This window comes from Oryzias latipes, chromosome 3, assembly GCF_053564925.1.
Source record: "Oryzias latipes strain Hd-rR chromosome 3, Olatipes_Hd-rR_3.1".
In the NCBI taxonomy this organism is placed as follows: Eukaryota; Metazoa; Chordata; class Actinopteri; order Beloniformes; family Adrianichthyidae; genus Oryzias; species Oryzias latipes.
Genome location: NC_136239.1, coordinates 32,270,579 through 32,286,161, shown reverse-complemented (window position 1 = coordinate 32,286,161; position 15,583 = coordinate 32,270,579). Strand labels below are relative to the sequence as shown.

At 39.7% G+C, this 15,583-nt stretch overlaps 1 protein-coding gene across 4 annotated transcripts in view; it reads right to left on the bottom strand.

Annotated features, from left to right (window-relative positions):
• Window positions 1–418: 418 nt before the first annotated feature.
• The window catches only part of hcn4 (hyperpolarization activated cyclic nucleotide-gated potassium channel 4), a 93,891-nt gene continuing 78,726 nt past the window's right edge, over window positions 419–15,583 (bottom strand). For all 4 annotated transcript variants that reach the window (XM_078944619.1, XM_078944618.1, XM_078944617.1 and 1 more), the window contains 2 exons: window positions 10,308–10,472; window positions 419–9,182 (listed from right to left, as the gene is read on the bottom strand). In XM_078944619.1, coding sequence (XP_078800745.1) covers window positions 6,925–9,182; window positions 10,308–10,472 — 2,423 coding nt within the window. In that variant the 3' untranslated portion in view covers window positions 419–6,924. The remainder of the gene's footprint in view (window positions 9,183–10,307; window positions 10,473–15,583) is intronic.

The following is a 15,583-nucleotide window of genomic DNA, read 5'->3' as shown; positions in this document are numbered from 1 at the left end:
TCAACATGTTTGATTGGGTCTCATTCTGAATGCGCTAACGGGGCTAACATGTAGCTGTATTGGACTGTACTTTTTTTTTTACATGTTACTAACAAGGATGGAAGTTGGCGCAGTGACAGCAATGTTTCTTTTAGCGGGATCAGACTGCTTTTTTTTTTACATGTAGCTAACAAGTTTGGGATTGACAACTATTTTGTCTCATGTAATGCACCTTATAATTGGTGTGCCTTATATCTGACATACGTTTGAAATGCCTTACAGTGTGCCCTGTAGTGCGGAAATAATGGCAATTCATCACTCCTCACTTCTGGATATGTGCTTCTAAAAATTGTTTCTAAAATTACTTAAATTACTTTCAAAAAGTGTGCACACCTCTGTTGTGGCATGTTCAGTGTTACATAAACAGAGACAGAAAACATTTGTTTCTCATATTTTGTTCAGTAGCCTACCATTTTATTTCATCCATATGTGCTTATCAATAGTTCACACTTTCAAGGCCACAAACGATCAGTCACTGCTACCGTATGTTTGTGGTTGTTGTGTAGGTCAGCACAGAGTTCCACAAGTTCCCATCATACCTCACAGTTCCTTTATTGCTTTTTCCCCCTGTAGTTCCTCAGAAAAAAAGTCCATAGAACAATAGCAAAGCAGTCCTCCTCAAAACGCTCCATAAAAGAATTGTCGACTCAGTTGTTGTCCAAAGAATGTTGAGCTCTCCAGTTGAAGTCAAACTGAAAACTTCACACTCCGTAACAAAGAGGTCAAACAATGTGAATGGTTTTATAAAACCCTTTTCGTGAACTCTGTACATACAGACAGTTTGGTTTTAATTGCTTATCTGGTACAGTGCTGATATCACTTGTTAGGAGAATCTAAAATAAATACAGAAATGTAAATATGCAAACATATAAATCGGTACAAGTGAGTACCTTGTCAACATTATGCTCCCAACATCAGATTTAGAGGAATTATATATGTACTTTAGCAAATGAAAGACAGCAGAGAGGCAGGATTTTTTTTTTCTTTATGTAAACCCCTTCATCTCTCCGAATAGAGTATAACTATGCCCTTTCCACCCCCCCCCCCCCCCCTCCCTCACTAATCCTGGGAAGAGCAGCTCCACCTTTGGCCTCAAGATATAATGTAGCTGACTGATCAGTTGCAACCAAAGAGACACACATGCAAAGAGTGATTTGCATATCTAAGTTTTGCAGAACCATTAGTATATGATGATCAGTTCTGTCAGGTAGCTGTACAAGGCCGGCCCCTCAAAGCCCCAACAGTATCGCTGCATGATTTCTTAACTGGGTCATATTCAGGTTACAGTATCTGCCCAACAGCCCAGCCTGTGGTCAGCCTGACACTGCGCTGGTGTCATTCCACCTCACTGGAGTAGCAGCAACAAAGGTCAGCTGTTTCACACGCAAAAATAGACAACTCTTTTATGGAGTTTTTCTTGATTTGTCTCTCTTAAATTGTTTCCAATAATAGACTGATTCTTCAACTTGAGAGCCAAATACAATAAAAGGAAATGTCAAAGGAACCAGTGGTTCTGAATTGATAAAAAGGTGCTTTGGGAATGCATAAACAGATAACAAATAGCACACCTGCAGGTTTGCTTTCACTCTACTACTTGTAATCTTCATTCACAGCAAATGATTTCAGTGGCGTGCATCGCTGATTCCCCAACTAATATCTATGGAGGGGGTAGGACAGCACAAAGGGAGAGGAGCTATATGATTAAGCAATGAAATTGGAAGTGCCCTGAACAAGATCCGCCGCAGCTCTCGTCAGAGAATTGGAAATGGTACAGGGGCGCCATAAAAGAAAATCTTTTATGGCATCAAGCTGGCCGAGCTGAGATCAGGCCCAGAGACAAGCCTGTAAACAGGTTTCTGTTCACTCAGATGGATTCAACTTATAGTGCCTCTCTGGTCATATTTTGATCGAATGTAAAATCATTCCCAGTTTTGTTCTTGTAATCATGAATGCATCTTTGAATACATCTTTAGCCCCCCCCCCCCCCCCCCCCCCCCCCAAAAAAAAAAAAAAAGTGGCAATGGTTCATTAGAAATTTGCCTCGGAGTTGTCGATGGGACTGTTGGTGTGGAGCAAGCTCAGCCCCATTTCCCATCACCCCCCTGTTGACATACTCTCCAGCTAGCTTACAGGCCATCAAAATCCCAACCTAGCATTACCGGAACAACAAAAATGGGGAGCAATATTAGAACCATCCATCCAAACAGTTTGGATGCAGATGCCAGTTCGGACGAGGAAAACAACGACATACGTGGATCTAGTGGTCTACAAACAGGTGCATCAGAATCGAGCAGAGCGCGTAGCTTGTCGTAGTAGCTTCTACGTCACTGCTACAAGTTTTTTCCAACTGCATTTTTTCCGTCTGTTCCTGATTCACAATGATTTGAATAAAGAAATACTCAGAAATTCAATTTTGAGCTTAATTTTCTTTATCTATGTTCTTCATCATGGGAAAAATGCCACAAGAACATGTTGGATGGGTCTTTGAACTGAAACAATTAACTCAAACATACATTTTTAAAAACTGGGGAACAAAAACTATAAAGGTACTTTTAAATAGTTTTCTTCTATAGTGTTTTCAAAGGGTGAAGTTTGGAAAATTTGGACAGAACCAATCAATTAGATGCCCCTTAGAGATGTTTTCAAACAGAGATCTGCTTGCCATGTAAAGGTGGGTGAGAAGAGGAGACATAATGGAAACAGTTCTCTGCATGAGACAGTGAGTCACCATTGTTTTTCTTGATTTGTCTCTCTCAAAAATCCAAAGTTTGTAAGCCTCCTTATCTAATTCCCTGCTGACTCTTATGAAAGACACTGTCTCTCCGATGCATTCTGTTGCATATGCAGCTGTGGCAAATAGGCTGAATAAAAAATCCGCTTGAAGAGTAAACATTGCTGTTAGGTGAAAATCTTGTTATTCCAATTTTGGCTGTTTTTAAATCTTTATTTGGAATAAAGGATTACATGGCCTTGTGTGGGTTACAAATATATCATGGGCGTGAGGATTATAAACTTTCATCTCATCCCCAGTGCATTGTTTCAAAGCTACACTGTCATCAGTCAAGAATTTCTTCCCTCAGTGTCATTAAAATCTGGTGCTTTTCTTAATGAAATGACACCGGCCTGAATGAAACGTCTGCAGATTGTGCTCTATGTGTCAGCTGTAACAGAGTTAGCTAACAGTCTGTCCGCCCACCCCTTCATCTAAACTGCTCATTTGTGATTATAGACCATACTGCGTTCAGAAAGACTAATCAATCCTTGTCTGTTTTCCTCCTGTAGAATTTGACCTCCGCCTCCTCCGCCCTAACTTTTCCAACAGCGTTGCGGCTCACCCATCGACCCTGACAGGTGGTGTATCACACACAAACACCCATTGTTAGCTACATAACAAAGCTCTGCCTCATATCTGTCCAATCAATATCCCACTGAATAACATCTGCAAAACTCAGGAACACTCATAAGGACGGTGAAAAGATGCCAAACGAAGCCTGTCCCTGGATCTCACGCCTGTGTACCTGTCCCCCCCCCCGTGATCGACGTCCAACCGCATCATTCTCTTGCCGCATCAGCGTCTCTTCACATTTACACCTTTGTCGCAGAGACTGGTTTGAAACTGTTCTCGAGATCCATGCCTGAATAAGGTTGTACTGATGGAAAAAAATGTCTTTTCACTTGTGTTCTGAAAAAGGAATTTAGCCTGCAGAGTAAATAAATTCAAAATTCCAGATGTGGAAAAGTTCCAGCTTTTTAGATGTAGTAATTTCTGCAGCACAGCTGAGACGACATTTTTAGACTCTAAAATTGGAAATGTATAAATTATCTGCAGGAGATAAAGAGAAAATTGATTTACTCAATAGAGAAGTAAATGTAATGAACCTAATCTGCTCAAAATGCAACACTGTCATACACAATACAAGTTTTATGCCATGTCCACTCCTTAACTGTGTTTCGTCATGCATCAGCTGCTAACAGTCTATGGTGAGGGTGTTATAACAGATCACATGAGACCATGCAGGGTTACGGTGCACTTGTTAAAGCAGTTTTGACGGATCAAAGTAATTAATGGTAAAAAGTGCCAACTGATGTTTTATAAAAATTGCATGACTCCAAGGTAGTCATGTAGTCATGATAAAGGGAGGCTGATAATCGGTAACCAATGAGTAAGCTGCATTGAACATCCCTTAGTGCTCAGATTATAGTTACATAATTGGCAACAACTACAAGCTACAAACTAGCTTGGGATGTAACCAACAAAGTGGAAAATCAATTAGTCATAGATTTGTTTATTAAATTACGGATACTTCTTATTTTATAGCTTAAAATGTTGCAATGAAAAAAAAAGTATGAATCATCCAGCAGTTGAGTGTATTTGCAAATACAGATATTGAATTGGTGTATATTTGCAAATACAGTTTTGTGCAGTCATGAGTGGTTTTGTGTATTTGGTGTCCTACCTTGTTATAATGACTTCACACAACTGTAATGAGGGTACAGCATGGTCACCTCGGTGTGCAAGTCTCTGATAGTTTGTGAGGGTCAAGGGATTACAAACATGTCTTGTCAAATTAGGCTGCTGTGGCTGAGTGCTGCGACTGAGTTGGGGACTCAGCTGTCTAAGTGGAACCTGCGCCTGTCTTGGCGATGAGATACAGAAAAACATGGAGATCATATCACGGTGCTACTCCTTTGGGAACTTACTGATACCAGTCTTTTTTTTTTTGCATGCTGCATCACCAATCACATAAAGGCTCTCAGAGCGTGTCAATGGACTGTAACCAGATATGACTTCAATGTAGGTACAAAACAACAAAGAAACAAACAAAAAGAAAAAAAAACTTGTCCTATAAACAGTAAAAAACAAATTTAGATCAGGTGTAAACAAAACATTTAAATCTTCTCTTTAATTCATTCAGCACCTTCATGAAACCTTTTACCAATTAAGATGGAATCAATGGTTTTATATGACGAGCTTTTAATTAAACCATTCTTACAGTGAGCCAGGTGGGCGCTTCTATAACCAAACCTATGACATCCAAAGCCTCCTTTTCTTGAGGCTAGTGAATGCAGCAGATAATTTATCTGCTAGTATCTATGTGGGTCTTGTGAAGGACTTCTCTAAAACTGTAAAGAGCAACAGAAAACTGTTGCTGAGATATTTGCTTATGTTCATGTTAAATGAAAAAGCAATGCTTTTATTAGTTTGCATTGCTTCAAATAGAGTCAGATACTTCCTTATTTTATTAATTAAAATGATTTTTTTTTAGATTCTTACATAAAATGTGAAAATTAATGAACAATTTCCTCTAAAGTCTAAGTGGGAGCACAGTTTTACAGTATGGGACAGATGAAGTAGAGAGTGGGCTGGCAGCTCACGAGAAACGTCTCCAAATTGTGTCAGGAACAATTTAGCCAGTGCTTCTGTGTCTTGTTAAAGGACACTTTGGAAATAGAAATGGTTGCTGTAGATAACATATTTCTAAGATATGGAGTCAATGACCTTTTCAGTTACAGAACAGTCCCTTTTTTCCCCCTGGGGCAGTATGCCATCAGTGCATCTACCACAGCTACAGTTTATACTTTAAGCATCAGTAAATTGACATACATTCAATTTTTTAAATTCAATGCCAACCCTCAGTAAGGAAACAGGTCTATGCAGACCATTTAGCAGCTACAAAAAGGAAATATAGTAGAAATGAAATACAGCAAATAGTACACACTTCTAAAATAAGTCAGCCTTTGTGCTGACTAACAAGTAATTACTAAATTAAAGTCTTGGTTAAAGAATATTCATGGAAGCCTGTAGGGAGAACAAAATAACTTTAAAGTGTACATTGTAATCAACTGTCTTATTAACTGTTAGACTATTATATACATTGAGTCTATTTTTTTTTTTTACTTCTGAGTGCTACAAAATGCATCACACCACCAGTGGTTAGTGGAAGTCCTTGGTTTTGTCCAAAAAGGCAAACTTACTTTTGTTCAGTCAAGCGAAAACTCTCGCCTTGCATCCGGCTGTCTGACTTTGTCACACTTAATTTAACATTCACTCATTAACAGCTGCACACTGACAGAAATGAAAATAACACACTTTCTACAAATATTAGTGGCATGTACTTGGAAGACAAAGTGAGTTTGTTAGGATATGACTGAAGAAAAAACAGTCCCTCATACAATGACGTGACTTATTGAGATGGAAGGGACTCTCACCAAAACCCCCAACTTTAGAAACCAGTACTGGTTTAATATAAAACATAAATCAATGGACCACAGATGGCTGGATAGTTAATTCTCATGTAAAGTCTTTTTGGTTGCTAAAATCTCATCCCCATCTCTTTTACAAAGTTTACAGAGAGAATAAATAGGTACAATCTAATTAACACATTTAAGATCAACAATATGTGATCCCAAATGAGACGGTACAAGAGTCAGCATGTCTCAAAGCATGTCACCTTTGCTAAAATGTGGATACTTATTTCAAAACACACAAAATAACCTATGTACATGCAGGTGTTAGTGCATAAGTTCCTGTAGAAAAAGAACGTGGTGTTCTTTTCTGAACTTTACATTTATCACCAGATGCATTTGGCATAGTCGTAGAAATTAATAAAACAATTGACCTTCTACTTTCACACCCTCCTTGTCCCTTGATTAACTCATCATTTAAATATATAGTTCTATCTATATACAGTCAACAGTATATAATGAACAAAGAATACTCTAGATCTCTGAGCTAACAGTGTGTGTGTTTTTTTGTCACAGTAAATTTAAAATCTTGGTAAAATGCAAGGTGGAACACAGTGAAGTAAAGTACGGATAAGAATGCTACAAATAAAAATAAGTTTGTGTTTATTTTGTGGGAGCACAGGAGGGTGTGATCAATCCTCACAAGTTCGAAGGGAGTTTTGAACGGACAGTTTGCGATTCCAAATCCGACAAATGCGTGGGAGAACCCCTCCTTGCAGGCAAGGCCACAGAGGACCCAGGGAGCTGAGAATGTTGAGGGTGTCCTGGAGACGTCTGTATTGGAGGAGTCATATGCCCTGGTACCGAGCTACAAGGTTTGGGCACAAAAGTTGGAGAAGAAAACGGTGAAGGATAATATTCCGCAGAGGTGAGAGGAGTTTGGTGGCCTAAAGCCTGGGCCACTTCCAGGGGAAGAGTTGGATGTGAGCTCGATAAATGCTTTAAGTCCTCAGAAAAACATCCCAGAGGTGAATCTCTCCCAGTTGTGTGTGATTGGCTAGGAAATTGTGAAAGTAGAGGGGATTGAGGCATAAGCAAAGAAGTGTGGGATCCTGTGGCACTTGACGGGTCACTGTAGTGGAAAATCCTACCTGTTACTGGACTTTGAATAGTAGGACTGGGAGCAACAGGGGTAAGGCAGGGAGAGGCATTTGCTGAGCCATACTGGGCTAGAGATGCCAATGCAGACCTCTCTAAGGACATCTGTTGAGGCAAGCAGCTCGGCTGGAGACCTGTCAGGTTGACTTGGCTGAGTGAAGATGGAGAACTTTCAGTAGCCTGTTGACTGGGCTGTCCTCTGCTGCTAGATGGGGACCCTTGTAGCGGATTCTGGAGGACGTTTAAGCCACTGTGAGATCTACCTCCACCAGCAAACTGCTGTAGAGGAGCTGCTTGGGAAGGCTTGGGAGGTGTTTGGCTATGGAGCATCTGACTGGGCATGGAGATTGATAAACTGGTAGATATGGGACTCTGACATTGGGAAGAACTAATATGACCAGTTGTGATCCCACCAGATGCCCCACTAGGGTTAACTGTAGATCCTGCGGTGTGACTGGTCAACATACATCCCATTCCTTTTCCAGTGTGTCCCCCTGCCTCACTTAAGGCTCCTCCTGTGAAACTACTTGTTAATGTGCTAAAAGCTTTTCCTAATGATCCTCTGGGGTTCGCAACAGCAGAATCACAGACTCCTTCAAATGCTGCCCCAGAATTAACACCAGAAACAACTCCAACTGATACATCTTTTATCACACCCATCGATCCCCCAGTGGTTGTCAAAACCAGTGATTCTCTAGAACTACCCCCCACCGATCCTCTAGTAGCTCTTCCTATTGGTACCCTGGAAGTTCCTGCCATAGATACCATGTCTTTGTCATGTAACACAGAACCAGCTAATGGTCCAGCCAGTTTACTGCTTATGAACCTGTCACAAGCAGGACCTAGTGATCCCTCAGAGAGTCCTAAAACTGTTTCCCCAAAGATTCCACGTACTGATTCGGTGCCTCCTTTGAAGCTAAAATTTCCCCCATGAGTCATATCTGTCACTCCAGTTGTAAAGTCCTCCCCAGCCCAGTCTGTATCCTCTCCTGTGGCTTCTTCAACAGATGGACCACCTGCTTCAGCTGAAGACCATCCTGTAGCACCACCACAAGCTCCAACTGCCCCTCCACTGAGTATTGACCCTGTGCTTCCACCTACTGATCCCTGATGGAAGAGGTTTGAGAGCGGTGGGGTGCTGGGTCGAAAGGGTTGCTGGTGTAGTGGTTGTTGGTGTAGTTGGGCCATGCTAGTTGAGGGTGAATCTGACGAATATAGACCAAAGGGGAAGACAGAAGGTCCACCTTCACTGGGTCCACACCTTTTTCCATTAGTTCCTCGCTTGTCTTTACTTCCTGAAGCATGCTGCAAAGAGCCCGTCGCCCCAGAACCCAAAGTAATTTGCTGTGCTCGAAAAGAGGTCAGCAACGGCATATCCACTCCACTGCGCAACTTAGAGGGAGTGCTAGAGGGGGAATCCATTGCAGAAGCAGATGCTGTGGCTGAGGGAACAAATGGTTGGAACTTCCGAAGTCGGTTGGATGGCTCCCTCAGTGAACCCAGAACAGAAACGGGAGGTCTTAGGAGTGCTGATGGTAGGTGGGGGTGGTGGGTCAGAGCGATTGCGACGGAGGTGGTGGCGGCTGCTGCCTGCAGAGGAGCTTGGATTAGAGGAGCCCAGATGACAGGAGTTGGTGAAGGTGGTGTCTGTGGTGGGGCATTCTGCATGAGGTGAGCACAGTGGGCCATGTCCCTGTCGTGCTGCACAATCTGCTGGATGATTTCATTCTCTTGGTAGTTAAGCACACCAGAACTGAGGTCATGTTGCACCTTATGCTGCAGTATGGAATTTTTCTTGCCTTTACCAGAAAATCCCCCAACCAGGCAAAAAGACAAAAAAAAGAAGAAAGGACAAGAAGAGTGACAAGAGAGAGAAGAAATAAATATTGTGAGAATAATTATAAATAGTCAGCAAACCAGTATTAAAGGCTCACATGTGATTGCAGCTTAGATACTTTTAAAAGTAGTTTAAAAATTTTAAAAATAATATACTAATGACTATTTCTAGTAGAACTAATATAACCTTAAATGTCAAGTGTAGTAAAGAAATAATGAGTTAAATTAGAGTACTAACATAGAGCAGAATAGGCAAAATGGTACAAAAGGTAAAATGTATAAAATAAATAACAGATAAAAGCTGAATTCCGATTAAAAATATTTTTTTTTGGTTCATTTGATTTTTTTGCACTGCCAAGCTCTGTCCTTTTTCCAACTGGACACTTATTAGGAACAAAAAAAAAACTGCACACCCATAACTCACTGTAGTGGAATGACTGCACCAGCAGTGACAAGGTTAATTCAAATGCCTTTCATTTTTAATTCAATGTTAACAAAAGGCTGTTAAATTTGAACATATTGTAAATGGAAATGCAATTAGACTCAGATTTATTAGACCTAGATCCAATTTCTTTTACGACTTGTGATACATTAGCTGAGAGGTATTGTAACTACGTCCAGTCTGTCCTGGCACCCTCTGAACCCTTATCAACTGAATATTTAGAACAGATTTTGCAAAGTCCATCAAGACAGTAATTAATTTGTAGATCAGTGCTGTGTGAGTGACTCTTTTAAGGAAGAAGTGTGCACATGTGCATGAAACCCAAAAGAAAGGACATGCACATGGCACCATCCAAAGAAAAAATAACTATCAGCCTATTAAATCTTTTCAAGTCAGAATTTTCCACAAAGAAACTCTCTAGAGCAATCTCTCTGCCTTTTATTCTAAACCAAGCTGAGCATTCAGCCATGTTTTCACAATGAAAGGGACACTGCATCACTATTCAATAGTAATACAGTGTCCCTTTCATTGTTATTTGGGCAGCCAACATAAATGAATGTCACCGTCAGTGATATTAAAAATAATCAGTGTTTTACTCCACTCTACATTTTGGCTTGTTTTAGTTGTCAGATTTCTTCTTTCTTACCGATGCGGTCCAGCCTGTCCAGCGCAACAGTCTCGAAGGCCCTTCTCATCATTGGATATTCCTCCAGAACCTCATTGAAGTTATCGACAGACAGTGAGTACAGGCGACAGTAAGTGTCGGCTCGGACGCTGGCTGTCCTCCTGCCTCGTGTCAGCAAACAAATCTCTGCAAAGCAACAGGACACTGCATCAATAACATGTTCAGAAGATGCCTCATTTAAGGAACAGTAAATCAAATAAACTACGTTATTTATTAATTTTTATTTAACCAAATTTTGACACAAAATTTAAAATGTGCAAGCTCTCAAATAATGTCTTCATTAAAAAATAACTTCTAGGGTGCTCTTTCTCGTTAAATTTATTATTGCCAAGGACTTGATCACGGTGTTTACTTTATGCATATAGATATTTGTAGTCCTATGTCATTTTCTATAGGCCTTGGTTGAATTTCCTATGATCCAGCATGCATATTGCTGTGATCTAAAAAGCATCTTTGATTATGTGTCTCTATTCAAGTCAAGTGGAGACAATTAGTTGAAAATTCGTTTTTAATTTTACAACCTTAGCTCTACAGTTTAAAACCACTGTCATCGGTCTTCTAAGAAATATAAAGGAAATAAAATAAATAAATAAAATATAATAGTCCTGATTAACTAAGAAAGCTTCTTCAACTTTACTTTTGTTTTTAGAGGAAAAAGAAAGTTTATATATGACTTTAATTTTTGTAAACAATTTTCTTTACATGCTAATTACTGTTAAAGAGGTATGAATTTCTATACTGACAAATGGGTGCACACGTATATAATTATCAAAGGTGTAACCATAAACAGTTCACAAAAAGAAGAAAAAAAAACATTTAAGACTCAATGAAAAGCAATGAAAAAAAATATTGATTTTCAGATTTTCAAATAATCATCTTCTGATATTTTGCAGTGTTTGCTTAAATGCTGTGATTTCTGTATAGCTTGTGTCCTGCATATGACAAATAAAATACAGAAACATTGATTAGGAACCACCAATGAGGGATTAGCATTGGCAGAGCACCATCTTTAGGGCCGATGAAATTTGATATTTACGCTCTATGGTGAGACTATGGTGCACTTAAAGTTTTTTTTAAAGTCATTTTAAAACTAATTTCATGAGTCAGACAAACTATACTAAAAGCAGCAAAACATTAAGATAGTTTACTCGTGGCTTTTCAGAGCTTCTTTTGTTCATTTTTTTTTCTCAGAGCTTTGAAAGGTCCAAAGTGTTGTTTCTGCTTCACATTATTTTTACTCAAACCACAAGGCAGATCGTATAGTGTATTTCCATGCAGGAAGCTGTGTTGTAAGTTAATTTGTCTTTGAAACGTTTCTGTCTAAGCAATTTTCTTTCACCATGTAGAGTTATTTACAATTTTTATTTGTGCAAGTTTGCATTTGTAGAATGAGAATGCCTCTTTCTTGCAATCCACCCGTGTAGCACATTGTGTCGTTTGCAAAAGTTATGACATCTCCACCCAGGAGAAAATGAAGCTCCAACTGAAAGCTGTACAGCTGACTTATTCAGGCAGAGACTGCAAAAGCAGCTCTGATGTGGCTGCATGTAGATGTTTGCAAGTCTGTGCATTTGTCACTGAAGGAGGATGCAACTTTATCAGACGATGGGCCTAAAAGATGCAAATTCACAATTACACAATTCAATAACATTAGACTTTAGAGGTACATATGGTGTATTCTATATAATACAAAATGTAGAAAAAACCTAAAAGACAGTTCTAAACCCTTCTGTTTCAAAATTTCTTATGCTGGATGTGTTTTGAGGGATAGTCATTAATGCCTGTGTTGCACACGGTATGTTTCTACACCGACTACTGACTTTCAAATCAATTTCTATTTTTTTCGTAAGAATGAAATTAATACGATGTACTTGCCCCAGCCTAAAACTACTGCAATTAATAATTTGAAATTCCCAAAGTCTCATCATCCGACTATTATAGAAAAACTTTATTTTGTTTTAGAACTTGCTGCACTTCAGCAAGGTAACAAAATGCAGTAGCTAAAAGTAGCAATACTTTTATTTAAAAAGTGTTAAATATAATCCAATGCATCTTTGAAATGTAATAAATGAAAATATAGCAGCAATAAACGTACAAATGGCAAAAATATTCTGACAAATTTAGTGGCAGAGATCTGGATGAATTTAGCCTCTTAACGCAGTTGACAAAACTTGTACAGCTAACCAAAACAATCCACAAAACTATGTTTTAGGGTTTGGTCAGTTTGTTTAAAGGATTAAGAGCTGGAACTGGATAAACATTCATGTGGTATGATGGATTAAAAGAGTTGAAGATGTGTAAAATATCATCTTTAACTCAGATTGGTCACCAAGCTTTTATGACGTTTGTCTTTAGAAAACATGGAGCCGAGTCTATGCAGACGTTTGAGTCTCGTCATCACAACAAAATCGGGGGGGATAAAAACAAAACAATGAAAAAAAAAACTTTTCTTTGCCTCGTTGAAAGTAGTTTTTCATTCTTAGTAAATAGGTGTTTCGCTGAAAAGCACTGCCTTGAATATAGAAAAGTGTAAACAAGAACAAAATACTACTACTCAGTCCAGTTCTCTTATACAGTCAATGGTTCAGACATCTGATTCCGTTTACCAGCATTTGTGTGTTTAATTGCATGAAATCAAAAACGTCTGAGTTATGAAGCAATTCGACCATCTCGCCTGTTGGGTTTTGGACTAATTGTAGGTGTTCTACTGTTTACATGCAAAGTGACATGGGAAAGAAAAAGCTGCAGTACAGGGGAAAAAATACAACAAGCCATCAAGAGACAACAAGGTCTGATTTGTACAAAAATGACCCCAACACAAGTCTGACTTTTTCCTGTTCAAAAGGGTAGAAGTATTTTAAGAAAGAGGGCAAAGTATTAAGATACAACCACGGAGTTAGTGACTTAAACCAGAAATGTGTCAGGAATCACCATTTTACACAGTAAACCTAGTAAAACGTTGGAATAAACAATGTAATGAGACTGAAGGACTGTAGCTTACTGCCCTCTGTCACAGACAGGAACGTTTAAGGGAACGCGGTGGCTTTTAGTATTGGATAGATGTGGGTCAGGGAATTTTTTTCGCTAGAACCACATTTTTATTTTCAGGAATAAAAATGGAAGAAGTTGTTGAGATTAATCAACGTCACTGGGCTTTTTGAGCAAAGGTATTTCACAATCATCTTAGAATCCAATCAGAATTATGCCTGAGGCTGGCAACACATTTTTATATGTGTAAACGCTGGTCATAGTCATAGTAAAAAAAAAAACATGATGGAATTTGTTTTGAATGAGTCCAGCTGGTAATGTAAGCAAGACTGCTGCAGACCTGGGATTGGATAACTTGCTTTCAGTGAAAGCAGAAATGACAGAAATATTGCATATTTGACCGAGAAAGACAGATGGCAAAGGACTGCTATGTTTTGCTCATGGAAGCCCAACTATAACAGATGCAGTTCCACTGGAGGCCTAAAGTGGTCTCGCTGTGGCCAGAAGATTTCTTCAAACATGCACTAGGAGTCTTACTTGTTACTAAGACATAAACATAAAGGAAGTTGTTGGTAAAATGAGCACAAAGACACTACACGGTCACAAAATTCAATGTAAGAGTAGCCCCTTCTTGCCATTATCATCTTCCTGCAAGGTGCATTCCTAATGCCAAATACCTCATTTTCAGAATGTTCTCTGATCATGCAACTGGAATAATAATAATAAAAAAATACTGTATATATATATATATATATATATATATATATATGTATTTTTATTCAAACCTTGAAAGCCAGAGCAAAAAAAGAAAAGACAGGACATTCTGTGTCTTCTGGTCACTGAGTGTAAAGTGGTTATGATTGTGTGCAATGGTCTGAAAACAGTGACAGGGGAACTGATAATGGGAAAATGTGTGATTTGATAGGACAGAGAGTGAGGAATATGTACTATATATAAAGCATAAAACATAACCTCTTGCCTGCTGGGCTAGTGCGCAGAAAGGAGAGCATGACCAGCTCGTTGAGTGAGCGAGAGAGAGAACATGAAAGACAGTTAGCATGGGCATCTATGCTTCCACACGCCACTGTTTCCACACGTGTTGTTTGAGTGTAATGTAAGTGTGTGCTAGTGGGGCAGCCCTGGTTTTATGCTGTACCGGGGGTCCATTTCCTGCAGCACTGCAGCAGTAATCCTCTCTGGAGAAGAGCATCACAGCTCTGTGTTAAATCCTACCGTCCTGTAGCTCTCTGGATGAACCCAACACTGACAGGATGAGGTACTGAGCTGCAGTGAGCCCTCTGACCTCATCAACAGTCTCTGCAAAAAGCAACTGAAACCCAAGCTTTTTAGAAAGCTATTTAGAAAATATATCACTGCTTGATGATAAATAATGAAAGGTCTGGGAACATTTATGAATTGTGAGTGAATGTTTTTCTTTGGTCCTTTAATGGACTGGTCTTCCCAACATGGGTAAAATAGTCCTGGGGATCCAGGTGACACCATACAGGATAAGGAGGGTTAAGAAAGCAAGGGAATGAAGGCATCTGAGAGCTATGAAGGATAACATAAGATAAAAAGTTGATTCTAAATGCTGTCACAAAAACCATATCACAAGTCTTCCTCCATAAGGCTGGTTTCTTCTTTTGAAAGCGGAAACGCTAGAGTGGTGGTCTTTCTGGGCAGAACATTTCATTCTTGGGTCTGCCCTCATAGTGCCCCTGATGCAGTGCACTTTTACTGTCCTAAGCGTTATGACGCAGATGCCGGACGGCAAATCTAGCTTCCTTCACTTCCTATGTTTTCGTCCATATCCACCCCTGAAGACCAAGATCCTGAAGATCAACTCTACCAGCACAGAGTCAGTGAAGTGTGGCGATAACAACTTGGAAGAAGTAGTGACTTTCACTTATCTTGTCAGGTAGGAATGGACATGGACTTAAAAATCTGTATTGAAAAGGCCAGGGCACCTTCATCATCCTCAAAAACATCTTGAGATCCTACCTCATCAAAACGGCAAAAAACAAACCAGGTGCCAGTGGAAGAAAAGATAAGAAGGAGAAGATGGGATTGGATCAGCCACAGCCCGAGGAAACCAACATCCATCATCACCCATCAGGTCCTGATCTGGAATCACCAGGGGAAGAGAACGCAAGGAAGACCCAGGAACACGTTGAGAAGGGACCTGATGCCAAGTAGAGCAGTCACACCTGGAGGGAGCTAGAAAGGATCGCCCAGGACAGAAGATGATG